Source organism: Phoca vitulina, unplaced genomic scaffold (assembly GCF_004348235.1).
Source record: "Phoca vitulina isolate PV1807 unplaced genomic scaffold, GSC_HSeal_1.0 scaffold30, whole genome shotgun sequence".
NCBI lineage: Eukaryota > Metazoa > Chordata > Mammalia > Carnivora > Phocidae > Phoca > Phoca vitulina.
The window spans coordinates 10,022,365-10,042,198 of record NW_022589733.1 but is presented as its reverse complement, the minus strand read 5'-3'; the positions used below and the strand labels follow the sequence as shown (position 1 = coordinate 10,042,198).

The 19,834-nt window shown below is 54.7% G+C and overlaps 1 protein-coding gene across 12 annotated transcripts in view; it reads left to right on the top strand.

Annotated features, from left to right (window-relative positions):
• Positions 1-19,834, top strand: part of KIFC3 (kinesin family member C3) — a 39,752-nt gene that overhangs the window by 249 nt on the left and 19,669 nt on the right. For 6 of the 12 annotated variants that reach the window (XR_004301792.1, XR_004301790.1, XR_004301791.1 and 3 more), the window contains exons 2-5: positions 3,880-4,084; positions 6,575-6,717; positions 11,293-11,431; positions 14,364-14,545. Coding sequence is in view for 2 of the 12 variants with exons in the window: in XM_032424312.1 (XP_032280203.1) it covers positions 3,919-4,084; positions 6,575-6,717; positions 11,293-11,431; positions 14,364-14,545 (630 nt within the window). In the remaining 10 variants the exon portion in view is untranslated. Of the gene's footprint in view, positions 1-1,214; positions 1,231-3,879; positions 4,085-6,574; positions 6,718-11,292; positions 11,432-11,855; positions 11,975-14,363; positions 14,546-19,834 lie in introns of those variants that run through there. The other 6 variants (XR_004301797.1, XR_004301794.1, XR_004301796.1 and 3 more) reach the window with 3 other exon arrangements.

Below are 19,834 nucleotides of genomic sequence, written 5' to 3'. Positions count from 1 at the left end.
GCCCGCCGCCCCCCGCGCCGTCCAGCCGGAGCCGAGGACCTTACCCGCAGCACGGCTTGGTGCGGCACGTCCCCTGGGGTCGCAGCAGCCTGGGGACCCCCCTTCCGATCTCTTTGGCCCGGGAGAGGCGGAACCGACCCGGGGAACCGCGTGTCCGTTAGGGCCTCCCCCTCCCCTTGCAGAGATCCCCCCCCCCCCCCCCCACCCCGGGATCCCTTGAAGGCTGCAGTTTCGAGCCCTTCCACCACGTACGTTCCTTGGGCAGTTCGCTTTCCCCCTCGCAGGGCAGGGGAGGGTAGGCCGGCCCTGAGGTTGGAAGGAGGGCCTGGGCCGGTGCCCTCCTGGGCAGTAGGAAATTGAGCTGGCGACAGCAGCAGCCTGGGGGATCCCTGCAGGGAGGGCAAGCCCAGAAGCCACCTCCTTCAACCCCGTGTTGGGAGTTAGAGCAGAACTCTGGTGCAGTGAAGGGCCTGGTCCTGGGAGATTTGAAAGAGAAAGCTGTATTTAAATTCTCAGGTACTCCCCCACCCCCCAGCATATCTGTCTCAAGGTTGTGGGTCGCTGCTGTCCCTGACCTTTCACCTTCCCTGGGCCATGAGGCTGGGTGCACCTCTCCTTGCCCAGGCGCACTTCCCATGCCCTTGATAAAGTAGACGTCTCCTTGGCCGGGAGAGTCGTTGGCAAGGAATGCAGCCTCAGAATGGGGCCCTGTATTTGCAGTTACTGGACTTTAGAGACAGGGTGATGAGTTCTGCTGTTCTTATGGGAGCGGAGGTTTTTAAGTCTGGGTTGTCCTGGAAGACCCAGGACCTGTGACTGTGTGCAGTGGAGGGCCTAGCCCCTGTCCAGCCTCCCTGACCTTCTCTCCCAGGGAGACTAAGCCCTCCCCAGCAGCAGTATCTGGGCACTTGTCAAATCCGGTCCTCAATCATTGCAGTATCCTGGTCTGGGGGAGAGCGGGGACCGCAGCTCTATTGCCTTGACCTAGACAAAGAGGGGCAAATCTGTCCCTCTCTCCAAGCCAGCGCCTCGGCACTCACCCACCACTGGAGGGAGGGAGATCACTGAAAAATAAAAATTTTGAGTTCCTTGTATATGCTAACATTGTTCTGAACGCTTTACATATGCATTGTCTAATTCTTATGCCAACCCTCTAAGGTGGAGTTCTCCCCATTTTCAGATGGAGATAATGAGGCACAGAGAGGCAAAGTTCCCAAGGTCACACATCCAGTAAGTGGCAGAGCTGGGTCTGAACCAGCTTTTGGTCATAGCCACTCCACTCCACGTCCCCATTGTCCCACCCTGTGAGTCCCAAGTTGGCAGAAGCCCCAGCCTTGGGCTCATTTGAGTCCTGGATACTTTTGACCTTCCCACCCTACTGGCTGCTAAATTCAGCTGCTTTTTCCTCTTCAGGATCTTGCACACACCCTTCCTCTTTCTTCCTGCTATCTTCCTGGCTGCCTCTCCAACTTCCCTTCCACAAAGTCACAGAAGTATTGTCTCCTCCTGTCCCGGTCCCTCAGACTTAGCTGATCACTTTAACAGTCTTCTCTCTCAAACATGGAACCGACCTTCAATGCCCCTCACCTTTCCAGCAGCTTGGCATGGAGGTGGAGCCTGTCTCTCTCCCTCTTTGCCCCAGTAGGCTGCTGGCCCTTGGGGTTGGTCGTGTGCCCAGCTCCGTGCCAAGCAACCTGGGGAAAAGGGCATCTGGCTGTTCCCCATCGTTCCTTCTGCTCCACACTGGTCCATCTTCATTTCCTCAGTGGAGCTGGCCCACATACTTGGATTAGCCTCTGCCCCATCCTTTGGCCCACAGTCCAGTAGCACTGTACCCAGGAGCCTCCTCCAAGTTGTCTTCCTCAGTGAGGGAAGGCAGAGAGCACAAGTCCCTACCCAGTAAGCCTGGCCTTCTTCCAGGGCTCAGCTGTGTGAACTGCGGTCACCAGATCTTCCGCTACCCATCCCTGCACTCTGACTTCTTTTGCCTCTCCCTGCTTCAGTCATTCCTGGCCCTGTCCACCCAGCAAGCTCGGATCCCTCCTGTTCTACATACCACATCCTCTCAATTCAGCCTCCCCTCCTCAGCCAAGCCAAACTTCCCCACGGAGAAGGAAGCGGCCACTTCCGTTAGCCCTGCCCACCTCTTGGGCCTACCCAGGTCTGCCCTCTGCCCGGCTCCTTTGATGGGCTCCCTTCCAGAGCCCCCAGGGCTTTCTTCCAGTTTGGCCTCCCCATGGCATTGTTCGCTGGGAACTGACCATCCTCTCCTCCCGCCCCCCCCAACCAGCCGGTCATGTGTGAGGACTCTGCACCTGCCTGGTGTTGTTGCCACCTCGGACCGTCCTTCTCCAGCTTTCCTTACCACCCAGTGTGAGCTCTGTGCTTCGTTGCCTTTGGTGATTATATCCTTACCTGTGGCACTGGGACCCTCGTTAGCCTCCCAGCTCTGAGTCCCCAGCCCTGCTCTTTGCCAGGCTTCAGCCCAGGCTGGTGTGTGCATGTATTTCAAGGTATTCACCCGTCAGGCCATTGCCAGGGGTCTGGTGTGGGTGTTGTTCCAGTACGAGGCTGGGTGGGAGGGAGCTGCACCGATGAATGTGCTGTGGGCCCCACCCTGGAGAGCCAAGAGGGTCAGGGGAGTGGACACTGTTCAGATAGGCAATCTTCACTGTCTGGTAGAAAGCAATTTGCAGTCCAGGTAACACCGTTAGGAAGTTCTTGGGTGCCTCGAACTCCATTTTAAAACCAAAAGCAAATTCCACATCGCCTCTCTGAGCTGACTTGGCTTCTTCTGTTAACGGCATCACCGTCTGAGTCTGGGACTGTAGCTGGGTACTTTAAATGCCCTCACAGCTGCTTTACACACAATAGGTGTTCAATAAAGACTCGTGTAGGGAATGCTTAAAGTCTGTTCTATTCATCTGCTCGGTTCATGAGTGACCTATGTGGCTTTCTTTCTTTTTAAATATTTTTAAATTTATTTTAGAGAAAGAGAGACAAACAGGAGGGGCAGAGGGAGAGGGGGAGAAAATCTCAAGCAGACTCTGTGCTAAGTGTGGAGGCTCATGTGGGGTTCAGTCTCATGACCCTGAGATCACGACATGACCCAAAACCAAGAGTCAGATGCTTAACCCACTGCACTACCCAGGTGCCCTCCTATGGCCTTTCTATTCAGACCGGTGCTCCCCACCCCCACCCCCTTCTCCCATACCACCTGGTGCCTCCCTGCATCCTATTCGGATGGTGAAGGTTTGTTGAAGTGCTTACCTCCCTCCTGACAGGGAGCTTTGAGGCCCCATCTCTCCTGATCAAAGAGGACCCCTGGCAGGTGCCTGGCACACAGCAGATACCAGATAAATAATTATTAGATGCAGAAGCAATGAATCGTTATATCTTACTGCCTGCCAAGTTGTAGGCACAGAGTGAAGGCTACTTGAATAGAATGAGTGGACTTTAAGAGAATTTGATATATACAAGACTATCTTGTCACTGGCCACAGTCAGCCCCTTCTGATTAGATTTATGGAGATGCTGTTGACTCGGGCTCCCTCCGTGTGGGGCTGTGACCTGGCGCGTCGTCAGGCTGCCAGGCTTCCAGCGGAGGAGCTGAGATGTGAGGTCTCCACAGTGTGCTGCAGACACACCTGATGGGCTCCTCACCCACTTTTGAGCCTCCTTACTTGGGAGAAAGCACCCTGAAATGATGGCGGGCTCTGTTTCATCCCGCAAGCCCAGGGATCTTTGCGGGGGGGAGGGGCGGGTGGGGGTGGCATTGGAGTTGGGGGTAACAGGTGGCCCTGTTGCAGGCGGGCTCTGATGGGTTCCCCCCAGGTGCCGGGCAGCCGGCTCAGCCTCGCCTCCCCTGTTGTGTCCGCAGGCCGCCCGGCGCCCCGAGGAGGCTGCTGAGCCCCGGGCCATGGTCCCGTCTCGCCGGCCGTGGAACCTGGGAGCCACGCCCTCGCTGCGCGGCCTGTGGAGAGTGGGCCGGGCCGGGGAGCCCGAGCCGGGGATGGCTCGCCCCGCCCCCGCCAGCCCGGCCGCCCGCCCTTTCCCATACACCGGCCCGGGGAGGTTGAGAACTGGTGAGTCCGCATTTTTAAAATGCCTCTTTATTTCCCTTCCTTCCTCCAGATAGCAGAGATGAGGCCGGGCTTTCTCGCAAGTTCCTAGGCTCAGTCAGAGCTGTCAGGTAATTACAGGGTGCCGGGCAGCCCGCGGGCCGGCGCGGAGTCGCAGCCGGGGCGTCAATCTCGCCGGCGCTCCTGCCCCGCGCCCGCCCGTAAAGACAGGTCCTGGACGCCGAGTTAAACTTCAACGCGGTCGCTGGAGCAGGGGGCCAACGCCGCCCAAACCACGCGATCTCCACCCGGCCGGGCGGGGGGCGCTCCGCGGGCGGCGCGTCCTTGGTCCCTGGCCGAGCGCTCGCGCTCTCGCTCCGGTTTCTGCGGCGGCTGGTAAACAAGGTAGGTGAAGGGGCCGCCCGGTGCCCTGCGCGGCGCTGACACCTGATCGCGGCCGGCCGGCCCGCCGGAGGCGCGAGGAGCCGACCGGGGCCGCCCCGGAGCGTGGCCCGGCCGGGTTTGGGTGCCCTGCGCTCGGTTTCAGGTGCCATCCGGGGCGGCTCCTGTAGGGGCCCCGACAGCAGGTGGACAGTGAAGGAGTCCCCGAGTGCGCCCCCCCCCGTTGGCCCCCTGGGGGAGCTGTCAACGCCAGCTCTCCTTTCTGGGTCATGTCCCCTGGTACCTCACACGCCAAGAAGTGAGCGGCACATCTGATTTCTGGTGCCGGCTGGATCTTCGGGTCTGGGGAGCTGCCCCATGACTGTCTCCTGAGCTGGGCTTGGGCAAGTCTTCCTGAAGTGTGGAGGGAGAGAGGGGTCTTCAGTCAAGATGTCTTGAGGGGCTTACTGTCTGTTATTCCTGACCTACAGAGAAAGGGGTTTAGATTACCAGCCTGTCTCAGCTAGCAGAGTCCCTCTGGGCCATCAGATCCAAGCCCCCCCCCAGGTACAAAAGGGGAAACTGAGGCCTAGAGAGGCCACACAGCAAACTCCTGTTCAGTCCCTTCTCTCCCACCACATTTGTGCCACTGGTGGCCGCCGGAATGATACCCTCCAAAGTCTCTCTGCAGGGGACAGTGAGCCTGGGGATGGCCCTGGGGTCTCTGGGAAAAGCTTGGGCTTTTGGGTCAGGTAGCCTCAATTGTCTGGAAGGGGATGAAGATGGTCTCTACTCCACAAGGTTTTCCTAAGGATTACAGATGTAATATGAATGAGTATTGCTTTTTTGGTAAAAAGAAAGGGAGAGAAAAGCGAAAGAAACAAGTAAGAGACAAAAACACGTTCCTTTGGAAAACTAAAAAAAACAAAAAACTAAAAACTAAAAAACTAAAAAAAAAAACGCTCAAAAGAAAAAACACTGAAAAGTATAAAAAAGAAAATAAAAATCACCCATAAGCTTCTCAATGGACATTTTTTATAGTTCCTTCTGATCTTGTGTATGTGGGCATGCACACATATTGATCTATTAAGTGAGTATTATGAAGATTATATGACCATACAGACTAATCCACTTTTACAATTTAAGACAAAGGTCAAATGAAATCCCGTGGGTGAAATGCTAAGCAGAGTGCCTAACACTGAGTAGGGTGTCAGCCAGCTTGGTCACCCCGGCCCCTCCGCCCCCACCCCGACTCTTACCTCTGCCTTCAGAGGGATAGGCAAGCAGAGGGTGGGTTAGCCCATGGGATCGCAGTGCTGGCTCAGTGTGACCCTGGGCACGTTATTAACCCTCCGCGGTTGTGGCCCTAAGGGCCTGCATCCGTGGCCCCTTTCTGTGTGCCTGGTGCAGAGTGAGCATGTTATGTGTGTCATTCCGTGTAACCCTCGCCCCAGGACGCTGAGCTTGGTTCCTTGTCCCCATATTATTGACAAGGAAACTGAGGATCGGGCAGAGCAGTAAGGCCCTGGTGGGGGGTTGGGATGGGGTACATGGGGTAGCCATACCACGGTCAGCTCTCTGCCCCATCCGGTGAGGGAGGCACTGTGTCAGAGGCTCGAGGGGATGTGCTTTAGCCGGTCCTGAATATGCTTTTGGAGGCTGCGGGAAGCAGGAGTTGGCCTTTAGGAAGGCAGGGGAGAAATTGCCACCTAGAGGCGGCCTTGGTAATAAAGCCACGGGCCTGGGGTGCACCTCCGGGGAAGATGAGCGCAGCCCGGTTGGCATCGGCTTCCCTTTGCTGCTCTCTGGAGAGGGTGTTCATGAGCAAGTGCCAGCCCCAAAAGCCACTGTGGAGGGTGGAGAGCACCCCCCCGCCCCAGAGGCCTCGGGTGCCTTGCTAAAGAGAAGCTCGGGGTGGCTTTTGGGAAGAAAGGAGCACAGCCCCTGCCTGGTGCCAGGCCTTCCCTCCGCGTAGGTCAGGCGTGTGAGGGCGTGTGAGTCCCTCCTGGCTGCGCCTGGGCCGGCCCTGACTGTGGGGAAGCAGAGCTCAGCGGCGGCCCTAGCCAGGGGTCCTGGCCAGCAGCCTTCAGCCAGGGGCCTAGCATCTTACCTGTATTCTCTGTCCTGGGACAGGGCGTGGAAAAGACACTCTGGTCAGCAGTGACGAGGACTCCGGTGCCCGAAGTGCAGCTCGCCCGGCCCTCGCTCAGTGCCGAGCCCTCAGCGTGGACTGGGCTGGCCCTGGGAGCCCCCACAGGCTCTACCTGACCGTGCAGGTAAGCGCTGGGGCCTTCAGAAAGGTGACGGGCCGAGCCAGGCTGGTGGACCTTCGCTCTCTGAGCTTTTGCAGCTGGGTCTCCAGCAGGCTGTCTGGGGAAGGAAGCCCTGGGAGCCAGCCGGGGACCTGCCTTGCGTCTCTTTGCTGAGGTCCTCACAGCACATCCGCCCTGAGCCTGCGTGGATGGAGCAATTTGCTTTTATTACGTTATCTCGGGGAAAATCTCACAGGAGATGACAGAAACTTTTCAGCCACGCCCTGGCTGAGGTGTTAAAGTGAGAAATGTGGGACCTTCGCTGAGAAGCTAGTAGGAAAACAGGCAGGTTTGGGGGTAGCTGTTAATCCCCACTCGAGCATGTTTATCCGTGGGGCACTACTTGTATTTCCTATTCGACGTGGGAATCCAAAGCTAGACAGAGGATTTTTGCCAAAACTTGGGTTCTTTTCTCTTGCGGTTATCACCAAGTGATTTTCAAAAGACAAATTTTACGTATATTTGTGTATTTGGTCATAGAGATGATACATAGTGATAGTAATAATAACCACTATTTATTGGACACGGACTTTCTACCAGGCACTGCTGGTACCATGTGATATATCTCGCATCAGTACTCAACAATCTCAAGACACAGTTACTGTTTTATCTGAGTGCTATGGATGAAGTAATGGAGGCTCAGAGAGGTTAAGTAACTTGCTACTGGTCACACAGCAAGCCAGGATCTGCATAGCTACACATGACGAGCTTTCTAACATATGGTGTAAAGAATTCACACAGGGATGTAATATTTAGAAACCGAATACCTCCTATAGTCCTGTATCTTGGAGAAATCCACTATTAAGAGTTGGGTGCTTATGTATTTTTCCTATGTAACCACTTAATTATATTTATACAATTTTATTATTTATTTGTACATACTGTTCTGTGACTAGCTCTTTCCCTCAACAGTAAGTCTTGGTGATATCTTCATGCATGTCAATATACAGAGAATTCCCTCATTCTTTTAAACTGCTGCAAAATATTCTACTTCAGGGTTTACCATAAATTATCTAACCCGTCCTCTGTATCATTTCTGATTGCAGTGAGCTCCTTAAATATCTACGCATCCGCGCAGCTATGACTTGGAACAATGTCAGGATAGTCCAGGCGCTGTACTTTTTAGCTGAATACATTTGTTAACAGATGTTTACAGAGTGCGTCTGTGCCCGGTCCTGGCCCACACCGAAGCAGAGAAACAGACCTGACAGTCTGGATGAAGGACCAGAGTTATTTGGGGTGTTGTGTTGCGAAGGCTCCCTGCCCAAGAAGGATGGTACAGGAGGGGGCTCATATTGAAGGGACATGGGCAAACGGGGGGCAGGATGGAGTGCAGGAAACCCAGGTGCCCTTTGAGGGCATATCCTCCCTCATGCAGATGGAAGTCCTGAGCCCAGGCGGCGTGCGGCCCCGAGTCCTGATCTGAACATGGCCCAGGGTTTCATGTTGCTTCAGAGACCGTCTTGGGCTCCAAGGCTTTTCTCGGCCCTTCTTGTGTGGTTCATGTGCAAACTGAACCAAACGGTCCTTCTTTTATCTTAGGGTCTGCAAGAAAAGCAGGTCTGGTGTGGGAACAGTTAAAGAAACCAGAGAACCCTTTTTTTTTTCTCTGACTTGAGCCATTGGTAGTTAAATCGGGAGGTGGTCAGAGACCGGCTGTCTTGAGCTGGGTGGTGGCTCTCTTCTTGAATTTTGATTATGGGGTGTTGAGTTGTGGTTGCTGCCGAGTCCTGGGGTCAGCAGATCTGCTGAGAATCTCTGAGAAGCTCCTGTCAGCAACCAGTTTCCATGTTGGTGTCCTTCTGGGCCCTCGCGAAGCTCCATTATGTTTATAGGTGCTTCGAGGTCAGGGCTATGGGGCTGAAGGAGGGACCCAGGCACTGTGGGGTGACCTGGTAGGCTTAGGGAACCACCTCCCTGCCCCAGCCTCTCAAGTAGTTAAAACCTGAGATGCTCCCTCTGGAGGTGCTGCAGAAATTCCCAACACCCCCGCCGCCCCCCTCCCCCCGGGTTCCCTCCCTGTGGCTTGGCCAACGGGCCAGAAATAGTGTAACCTCTGCTCTGGTGGCAATTGGAAACTCCCAGCTGCTGTCATGGCCATCACTGCTGACAAGCCTGCTCGGGATGGTGTGGCAGTTGGTCGGGGAGGGGGGGGGTGCGGGCCAAATAAAGTCGGGGGGAGGAGCTTTCCTACATACGAGAGATTGTGCTCACCACCCTTCCTTCTCAAGTAGAACATGAGGGAGAGAGAGAGAGAGAGAGAGAGAGAGAGAGGGAGGGAGGGAGTCAGATGTGGTGAACGAGGCTGCTGATGTGGCTTTCCTCTTTCTTTTCTCTGTTTGTTGGATTTGGGGTTACAAAAGCCATAATAAAAACAACAACATGGAAAAGTACAGAAAGAATATTATGCTAACCTGACATCTGGTTCTTACTGTGCACCAGCCGCTTGGAGAACTTTGCATGAGTTCCTGCAGTTTCCCTTCACGCCAGGGGCATCAGGTGGCTGGTAACATTTCTATTTTAGGAATGGGGAAAATGAAGCTTCAGGGAAGGACAGTAACTTGCCCGGAGCCACACAGCACGCACGAGGCCTTCACACCCGGTGCTTTCTGACTCCAGACTCAGAGCGTTCTTTTATTTTGTTTTTAATTTTTATTTTTTTAAAATTTTATTTACATTCAATTAATTAACGCACAGTGTATTATTAGTTTCAGAGGTAGAGGTCAGTGATTCATCGGTTGTATGTAACACCCAGTGCTCATCACATCATGTGCCCTCCTTCATGCCCGTCACCCAGTGACCCCATTTCCCCCGCCCCTGTCCCCTCCAGCAACCCTCAGTTTGTTTCCTGTAGTTAAGAGTCTCTTATGGTTTGTCTCCCTCTCTGACTTTGTCTTATTTTATTTTTCCCTCCCTTCCCCTATGATCCTCTGCCTTGTTTCTCAAATTCCTCATGTCAGTGAGATCATATGATAATTATCTTTCTCTGATTGACTTATTTCACTTAGCATAATACCCTCTAGTTCCATCCACGGTTGCAAATGGCAAGATTTCGGGTTTTTGATGGCTGCATAATATTCCATTGTATATATATACTGCATCTTCTTTATCCATTCATCTGTTGATGGACATCTAAGCTCTTTCCACAGTTTGGCTATTGTGGACATTGCTGCTATAAACATTGGGGTGCACGTGCCCGTTCAGATCACTACATTTGTATCTTTGGGGTAAATACCCAGTAGTGCAATTGCTGGGTCATAGGGTAGCTCTATTTTCAACTTCTTGAGGAACCTCCATACTGTTTTTCCAGAGTGGCTGCACCAGCTTGCAGTCCCACCAGCAGTGTAAAAGGGTTCCCCTTTCTTGGAGCATTCTTTTAAACAGAGCATTTGTCTTTTGTTTCAAATACAGAAGGCACAAAGACACGCAAAAAAGTGTCTGTAGGGGTACCTGGCTGGCTCAGTCAGAAGAGCATGCGACTCTGGATCTCTGGGTCGTGAGTTCGAGCCCCATGTTGGGTGTAGAGATTACTTAAATAAAACTTAAATAAAATAAAATACAATATGTTTGTACTCCCCTTCCCAGATAATTTCCATTGACATTAAAAAATAAAACAGAACACTGTAGATGCTTATAAGCCTGAAAATACAAATGCCGAGAAAAGGTTCAAAATGAAATATGAAGACTCCTTTCCCTTCTTCCCACATTCTCATGGTTAAGTTTCTTTTTACTCGCCCAAAAGTTTAAATGCTGCACGTTTCTCCTCCTAGCTGCTGCATCACTGACCTCCCAGAGAGAACCATTGTCTATGCAGTCCCCCAGATTTTTTTTTTTGAGGCCTGTTTTATTTGTCTTATCGTCAGACGGGATTACACTATCCATGTGCTTCTGCGGCTTGCTTTGGATGTCTTTCTACGTGAGCGGCATCATCTCTGGATGATTCTTTCTGTCCCTCCCCGCCTCTGTCCCTGCCTGTCTGGTGGCCTATTCTACCTCAGCCTTCTTTGCCTCGGTTTCTCCTTGACCAGGAGACGGGGGGCATGGCCTTCCCCTGCTCGTGTGGATCTGTGTGCCCCCCTCTTGGCAGTCCCAAGCTGGTGCCGTCTGTAGGTGGGGGCAGCTGACATCCTGGGGGGGGATTGTGCCCGGTGGGGCTGGACAGCCCTGTGAATGGGGGGGCGTGGGCCTGAGGCAAGCAGGCTGCTGCCCTGGAGGCTCACACCCCACAGAGCCCCGCAGGGATAGCCCAGTGAGTTTCACGTGAGAACGTCTAAGTGCCAGAGAACCTTCTTCATGGGTGCAGATGGCTGCCTGCCAGCGGGGGCCCAGAAAATACGCTGCCACTGTCTTGTCGTGGCATCTGGGCACATTTCTTCCAGACCCCAGGCCTCATTGTCCTCACCCACTCCCACAGCGAGTGATGGATCCCTGGGCCCGGGGTGCTCACCAGCTCCAGGAGCACAGCGTCCTCAGGCTCAGGAGGGGTGCCCTCCCCTCTGCAGTCCCCTTCACGTGAGGATTCTGGTTGTGTCTTGGCAGCAAGCCCTCCTGGACAAGGGGTGCGAGAACAAGAGTCAGGGGACGAAAGAGGAGAAGCTCCCGAAGAGGCAGGCGCCGGCCCCCAGGCGGGACCGGGAGGCCCAGGAAGCTGGTGGCACCATGAATGTAGAGAAAACAGGTAAAGCAGGCCTGCCCGCCAACCTGGAACAGCCCCTGCTGAAGCTGGCCCTGGAGGGGAGGCTCCTGTGGCGTTGGAGCTGTCCCCCCACGCTCTCCGCTTCACCTGGAGGTGGCCCAGCCAAATCCTGGCCACCTGGCCACGCAACTCAGAGACCCCAGCCCGCCCGCCCCTACTCCAGGGATGCCCCCCTCCCGGTGCCACCAGGGCGCGACCCAGTGATGAGAGGCCCGTGTGGGCTGGGGTTGAATTTCCCTGCTTTTTGTCTTTTCCCCAGTGCCCGTCTAAAGCAGGCCAAGGGTGGCAGCCTCAAAGACGCCACAGCCTGCCGAGAGAGGCCTGAACCCATCCCCCTTAGCTGTGGGTCCCCTGCTGCCACAAGGCCAGGATAGAGGAGCTGGTGGCTCCCTTCTTCTCTGTCCAGGATGACTGGTTCTGGAAGAGTCCACGGGCCCCCTTTGTGGGGTCCCCTAGCGGGAAGCCCGAGCACAGCAGTAATTGGGAAAAAGCATCCTCAAGGAGCCCCAGGGGACGGCCAAGAAGGTGTGGAGAGAAAGCTTTCTCTTGCTTTCTTCCTCCCGTCAGCAGGGGTTGATCGGTGGTTCTGAACCCGCTGTGGGGTGGAAGGAGCCCCTGCCTTCTCTGGGGTTGTCCCAGAGCCGCGGTCGCCTGTCTGGCGTTCAGGGGCAGGTGCCGGGGTCTGGCCGAGGTGTGGGCAGACGGGCCTTGGGAAGGGGCGCACCGTCCAGCCAGTCAAGTTGGATCTCCTAATTTGTGGAGAAGAGGGAGACCAGCTCCTGTGAAGAGTGGGGACTGAGAGCCGGACCTCAGTGTCCCCGCGCCTGAGTGACCGTGAGGGGCGGTGTGCAGGCAGGGTCTCTGAGGCACACTCTCTTTTGACGACTTGCACTGACAACTGGCTCACTAAGAGGGGCGTGCAGCGTTCTCGGCGCCAAGACCCCTTCTGTCCCGCGTCCCCAAGTGCCCCTTTGATCTCACCTCTCCCTCCTCCTCCGACCTCCCTTAGCTCCTTGAAGGTCTTTTCTCCCCTGGCAAGTGCTCTCCAGGCCCCGTTTCAGCTCCCCTGGCTGTGGCCCTGTGCTGAGGTCAGGATGAAGCCCTGTGTGGGCTCCAGGGGTCTCCGAGCCTTCTCAGTATCCTGGATGAGAGAAACGATTCCATGTGTCATCCCAGCCCTGCGGCCTGTTGGGTGACACTTCTGTGCATCCCTCATGGATTCCAGGCTCCTTTTCCAAGGTTGCCTCTATGGGCAAGGACCGGTGTCCCCATTTCGCAAAGGAGGACCCCAGGGGCCCCAGCCTCCCATCTCGTAGGTGGCAGAACTAGCTCTTGGGACCGGGAGTCTAGTGTGTTCCCTACCACACCATGGCATTTGCAGAGGGCTGAGGGCCATGCTGGTCACATGCTGCTCATGGCAGCCCCGTGTGCAGGCCTGGAAGCATCCATCTGACCTCACTCTCTCTAGAACAGGGAGCAGAAGCTTGGCCAACTGCGTGTGATACACCTGCTGTGTCCCATGCAGGCCCCACGGCCGGGGCCACGAGCCAGCTGGCCATGCACCTGCTCTGGCTTCCCAGAGGGTCTCGAGCTGCAGCTCTTGCAAGGGACTGGGAGAAAGGGAAAAGCCAGCCTGTGTGTGCTTCGCCTGCCCTCTGGAGAGCGGGACCTGGGACTTCTCAGGGCCCACCCTCCTGGGGACAGGGCTGAGACATCCAGCCCAGCCTGGAAGCTCTATTTTGGCCTCTCTGAAGTCTCAGTGAGCACATCTGCCACCTCCTGGTGGGTGGAAGCTGCCAGTAGGGGGTGTGACTTCAGACGCAGAGTCCCTGGGAGTCCTGCCTCTCAGCTGTGGCTCCCGGGGTATAGTGTGGGGGAGCCCAGAAGCCCTGCTGCTCTCAGAGTGGAGGCCTGGGGTCAGCAGATGCCACTTGTCACACTAAACTCTTGGACGCTTCTTTCTGCCTCCTGGGGCTTTGGCCAGGTCTCCGTTTGGGCTACCCGAGGGGAGAGGCAAATCTCCTGCCCTTACCCCCTCTCCTCTGCCCCACCTCCGCACACCCCCAGCTCCTCGCCGAGACGGTGACCCTTCTTGGTGTCCTCCAAGCAAGCTATGACACACATCCCAGGCCCTATTAGCAGGTCATGGCCCTTGATTCTGTGTCTTTGTCCTTCCGTGCGTCTGTCTGTTTCTCTCCTCCTGGTGACAGGACAGTGGAAGGCCGTGGCAGGAGGAGGACTCAGGCGGAGTATTTATCTCTTCCTCGTGCCCGTGCAGTCCCTGTGCTCAGTGCAGGTGTCGGCCCAGAGCGGGCCTGGCTCTGTTCCTGCTCACACGCTCTGTCTGTGTCCGTGTGTCCTGGTCTCGCTGTCCCTTGCACCCGCACACCCTCCCCTCACCCCTTCTCTGTGTGCAGGTGATCACTCCCTGCGGAGGTCAGAGGACAGACTGGGGAGCCTCTGCCTCTCTTCTGTGCTCTAGAGGGGGGTTGGGTTTAAAGAAATCATATTCTCCCAAGAAGAGTGTTTTCTGGGGAGAGAACCCCAGACTCTTCATCAGCTGTTGCCAGAAGCCGTGTCTTTCTCAGCTGCGATTCCTTGCAGCCTGGCCATGGAGAGGGGATGGCCCGTCAGACCTAGGACACACGCTTTGAGGGGTATAGGGTGAAAGTTGCTTTCCTAAGTCCTGATCCAGGCGATCCTGTCTCCCAGAAGCTGCCCGCGGGCGTGGCTTCCTCTAGGGGAGGCCCTGCAGCCCCTGGCTCACCCATGCTCCTGCAGCCCCCGGCCCCCGGCCCATCGGCTTGCAGCCCCGCCCCATCCCCGATGGTCTGCCCTGCCCCGACGGGCCCCCTCTCCTCAGCCAGGGTGGGTCCTCGGCTGTCCTGCTGATTGGCCACTACTTTGCTCATAGGTGGGCGGCTCTTTGGCAGCGGGAGGTGCTCGAGCCTGGCGGGGCCGCCGGGTGCGGCCCCCATGGTGCATAGGATGGTGGCCGCCATGTCCCAGCTGCAGGAAGAGAAAGCCCGGCTGCAGGAGGGGCTGGCCCTCCGAGACAGTGACCAGCAAGCCACATCCACCCAGCTGCAGAACCAGGTACCTGGGGAGGATGGGATGGCAGAGGCCACTGCCCACCGTGGGGCAGGGCAGAGGACACTGCTTGGGGCCCCTGGAACCAACCCACCGGGCCACTGGCACGACGGACAGATAGGGTTCCCCCCCTTGGCTCAGGAATGCACGAGAGGGCAAGGTGGTAAGAGCCAGAGGCCTGGGTCTCCCCTCCTGCTCCTCCTTGTGCCCCATTCCTCGTGCTTCCTAGAAGCGTAGGCTGCGTGTGCAGATGTGAGTGAAGCGGGGAGGTACGGGGTGCTTTCAGCCCTGCGGCCGCTGCGGACTCCACCCCGTCCAACTACCGGGCGGTCCTAGTAGACACAATTCACTGCAGAGGTGACCCCAGGGAAGGCTGGTGGGAGTGCACATGGGAGGAGGAGCTCTCAGACTTCTGGAAGCCAGGGAGGGCCTCAGGTGTACGCTGGCAAGCGCTGTCTCCTTCCTTGGCTGGCCAGGAGGACACGTGCAGACTCTGAGCTGCATGCCCTCTGGGGCTGACCATGGGCCCTCCCTCCCCACCTGCACGTGGGCCCTGAGGCCCCTGTCCGGGGGCTCAGCTCCCCCCACAGCCACGTTCAGTGTCTGTATTTTGTGTCTGTCCGACCTTCCCCACTTCCCCAAGGCCCCCCACCCTGTCTCTACATCATCTCTGCCTCGGATCCGTGCCCTGAACTCAGGCCCCCCACCCTGTCTCTACATCATCTCTGCCTCGGATCCGTGCCCTGAACTCAGGCCCCCCACCCTGTCTCTACATCATCTCTGCCTCGGATCCATGCCCTGAACTCAGGGCTCTCTGTTGAAAGGCCTGCCTTCAGGTGGGGCCAAGTTCTTTCTCTGTGGTGACCCAGCATGTGGGCCTTCTGCTTGGGGGAACATCACTGAATACCGTGACTTGTTCTCGGTTCCAGGGAGCAGCAGATTACTTTTATGCATTTTTTTCAATGCAGCATTTTTTTCCCACCATACAGGTATATCCTCTTCTCAAGAACTGTCTGTTCTGACCACTTGTCCCTTGCTGAGTCAGGTGGGCCTCCTTGGGGCGGCCCTAGTGCCCCGTGTCTCCCTCTGATACACTGACACCCTTGTTCGCTACCTCTGGGCCTGTCTGCCTCACTGTCGGGGGCTCCTCTCGGCAGGGTGACACACCAACTTTGTGTCTCTGTTGCCTCCTGCAGCGTCCCTCTGCCTCCCTCTCTCAGATGTTTGCGGAGTGCCCGGGATCCACTGGGCACCAAGCTAACCACTGGGGACGTCCAGGTGCGCAGGCATGCCCTGGCCTCTGGAGGCTGCGGTCTAGGGTCAGAGGACAGACATTTGTTACATGCACCCATGTTAAGTTCGAAGAGTAACAAGGGCTTTCCAGGTGGGCACACACAGGGCAGGAGGGCTTGTACCAGAGGCCTTTGTCTGGGACATCAGGACCCGTCGGGGAGGTCAGGGACAGCCTCCTTGAGAAAGCAGTGCTGGAGCTAAGGTCTGGCACAAAGCAGAGGAAGTGGGTTCTGGGCTGAGAGAACAGTCTGTGCAAAGGGACTGTGGCAGGAGGAGCAAGATGAGTAGAGGGGCAGAACCAAGGTTTGGGTAGCCCTGTGGGGCTGGGGGCTGGTCCAGGGCTCACACCTGCAGGACTTGCCTGGCCCGTGGCAAGAGCTTGTCAGCAGCTCTTCTTTCCCTGACCTTCTCCAGGTTAGACTGTCCTGGGATTTCATTTTTGAAAAAGTTTTTTTTTTTTTAAAGGGCTTTACTGAAATATAATTCACATACCACAAAATTTACCCCTTTAAGGTGTACAATTTAAAGGTCTTAAGTATATTAAGACGGTGATGTGACCAACACCACCATCTAATTTCAGAACATTTTCATCACCCTAAAAAGGCCTATTTAGTCACCCTCCTTCCCCCCACCCCAGCCCGCCCCACCACCTCTGGAAACCAGGGATCTGCTTTCCATTTGTACAGATTGGCCTTTTCTGAACACTTCGTAGAAATGAAATCATCACAATACGTGGCCTTTCATAACTTTAAACAAATTAAAAATTTTTTTTTCTTTTACTTTTTTATTTCTTGTAAAGATTTTATTTATTTATTTGAAAGAGAGAGTGAGCACAAGTCGGGGGGTGGGAGGGAAGAAGCCTCCCCACCGAGCAGGGAGCCCAACGCAGGGCAGGGCTCCATCCCTGGACCCGGAGATCAAGACCTGAGCCGAAGGCAGATGCTTAATGGACTGAGCCAGCCAGGCACCCCCATTTAGCAAAATCTACTTACTTTTTACAGGGGAAGTTGAAGGTGAAGCATCTTAGCCTTTTGGTATCTTTGTGCCCCAGCTTTCCAGACCTTCCCAGCCCCTGTCCTCTCCCATCCCCAGCTCCCCTGGACGACTGGGAGAATTCCAAACGGTTCCTCATCTTTGCTCGAGTTTTATCCTTGAATTTCCTCACTGCCAGTTCTTTCCTGAAAATTTCAGGGGATGCCCCTGAAGCTCCAGGTCTCTGGGCTCCTCTTCGGAGGGTCCAACTCTGTGGAGCTATGTCCAACCACACGGGCCAGGGGCCAGGTTCGAATCCTGACTTTGGGCACTACTCAGCTGTGTGACCTTGGGCTGGTTAATTGCCGCTCTGCACCTCAGTTTCTTCATCTGTAAAATGGACATCATAGCACCTGATGAGCTGAGCCGATACTGTTGGTGTTGCTGCCACCACCACCATCTTTACTGGGAAGAGCTTTGGATCTGGAATCACACGAACAGGGGTCCAGTCCCAGCCACGCCACATGCTAGCCGGGCAGCTGTAGGAAGTCACTGCCTCCTGGGCCTTCATTGACCGTTCTCTGAACCGGGGCTGATACGGGGTGCTCTGTGGTTAGCGGCTAGCTCAGTCGTGAGACTGGACAGAAAAATGGATGACAAACGATAAAGTGCTGCGCCTCGTGAAGTATCGCTTCTGCATGCTCTGGTCTCCTGTGGGCCTCACTGTGGTTTGACCCAGACCGACCGTCCTGCTCTTCTAAATGTTGCTCATCTAAGAAAAGAGATGGACACTCTGCCTCATGCTCATGGTGCCCTATTCCCAGCCTTGTCTAGACCTGCCTTCTGGATGTGGCTGCCTTCCCATGTTGCTCTTCCTGAAAGGCAGTGTAGCCCCGGTAGTGGAGTTTGAGGGTCCCGTGGGGGTCCCACGGACCCAAGTTTCAATCCGACATCCACCATTTAGCGGTCAGGTGACCTTGAGCAAGTTGCTTAACTAAGGCTTCATCTCTTGGAATCTCGGTTTTTCTTCCTGGAAAGTGGGGATAATAATGGTATCTACCTCACAGAATTGGGGCGTTAAAGTGATGATCTTAGGAGGTCTCCGTGCCCTGCTGGCAAAGCTGACTCAGTAAAGGGGGCTGCCGTTATCCCCGCTGGGACCTAGGCTTGTCGGGGCTTCGAGAGTCTTCGGAGGTGTACCCGCTGATAAATGTCAGATGGAGATATTTGTATTTACTGGGCACCCACCGTGCTCCTTGTGGGGAGCAGTTGGACCACAGGTCCCCAGTCCTTGGGCATCCAGCTGACCCAGGCCACAGAGGCCACTGGTGGTTGGTCTGGCAACTGACGTGTGGCTGTGGTTGGTCTGGATGACCCTCCCCAATGTTGGCAGCAGCAGCCCCGGGCCACATCCTGGTGGCCTCGAGCTCCCCCTCCTTTGTGGATGTCCCTGGAGCAGTGGCCTCCACACCCCCAAGGCTCCTGCCAGTGTTCCAGACTGCACTCCCCGCATTGCCCCTGAACCTCAAGGTAGAACCTCAAAAAATTGTGCTCAGAGGCCATAGACTGGCAGCTAAGATCTAGCCTTCAAATGTGTCTTGTTTGCCTGCTTTGTTTCTCTTCTTTTAACAATTAAAAACATTGTGATAGAATACACATAGCATAAAATTTACCATTGCGGCCGTTTTGAAGTGGTATTAAGTATATTCACACTGTTGTGCAACCATCACCACCATCCATCCCCAGAACTCTTTTCACCTTGCAAACCTAAAACTGTTCCCATTAAATACCAACTACCCACCCCCCCACCCCTCTCCCCCAGCCCCTGCCACCCACCATTCTACTCTCTGTCTCTGTGAATTTAGCTGTTCCTGGTGGTTCATGTAAGTGGAATCATAGTATTTGTCTTTTGTGACTGGCTTATTTCACTTACCATGATGCTTTCCAAGTTCATCCATGCGGTTGCAAATGGCAGGATTTCCTTTTTTTTTTTTTTTAAGATTTTATTTATTTATTTGAGAGAGTATGTGTGTGAGTACAAGGTGGAGGTGAGGAGCAGAGGGAGAAGGAGAAGCAGACTCCCCTGCTGAGGAGGGAGCCCAACATGAGGCTTGATCCCAGGACCCCAGGATCATAACCTGAGCCACCCAGGCGCCCCAGGATTTCCTTCCTTTTTAAGGCAGAATAATATTCCATTGTATGGATACACCACACTTTGCTTATCCGTTCATCAGTGGACACTCGGGTTGCTTCCCCATTTTAGCTATTATGAATAATGCTGCTATGACCATGGGTGTGCAAATATCACTTAAAGATATTTTAATTCCTTTTGGGTAAATACCCTGAAGTAGAATTGCTGGATCACATGGTAGTTCTAGTTAAAATTGTTTGAGTAATCTACCATCCTGTTTTCCATAGCGGGTATACCATTTTACATTCCCACCAGCAGTTTCTCCACATTCCCAACAATATTTGTTATTTTCTGAGTTTTTTTTTTAATTAATAGCCATCATAATGGGTGTGAAGTGGTATCTCATTGTGGCTTTGATTAGCATCTCCCTAATGACTAGTGATGTTGGGCATCTTTTCGTGTGCTTATTGGCCATGTGTCTGTCTTCCTTGGAGAAATGTCCATTCAAGTCCTTTGCCCATTCTGAACTGTTTGCTTTTGTTTTTGTTTTTGTGGTTGAGTTGTAGGAGTTCTCTCTGCATTCTGAATATTAACCCCTTATCAGTATATGATTTGCAGATAGTGTCTCCCATTCCGTGGGTCGCCTTTCTACTCTGTTGATGGTGTCTTTTGATGCACAGGAGGTTTTATTTTGACGAAGTCCAGCTTATCTATTTGGTCTTTTGTTGCCTGTGCTGTTGGTATCCCATCCAAGAGAGCACTGCCAGATCCAGGACCGTGAATGTTTTCCTCTGTGTTTTCTTCTAAGAGTTGTATAATTTTAGCTTTTACGTTTAGGTCTTTGATCTTTTTTGAGTGAATTTTGTCTGTGGTGTAAAGCAAGGGTCCAACTTCATTCT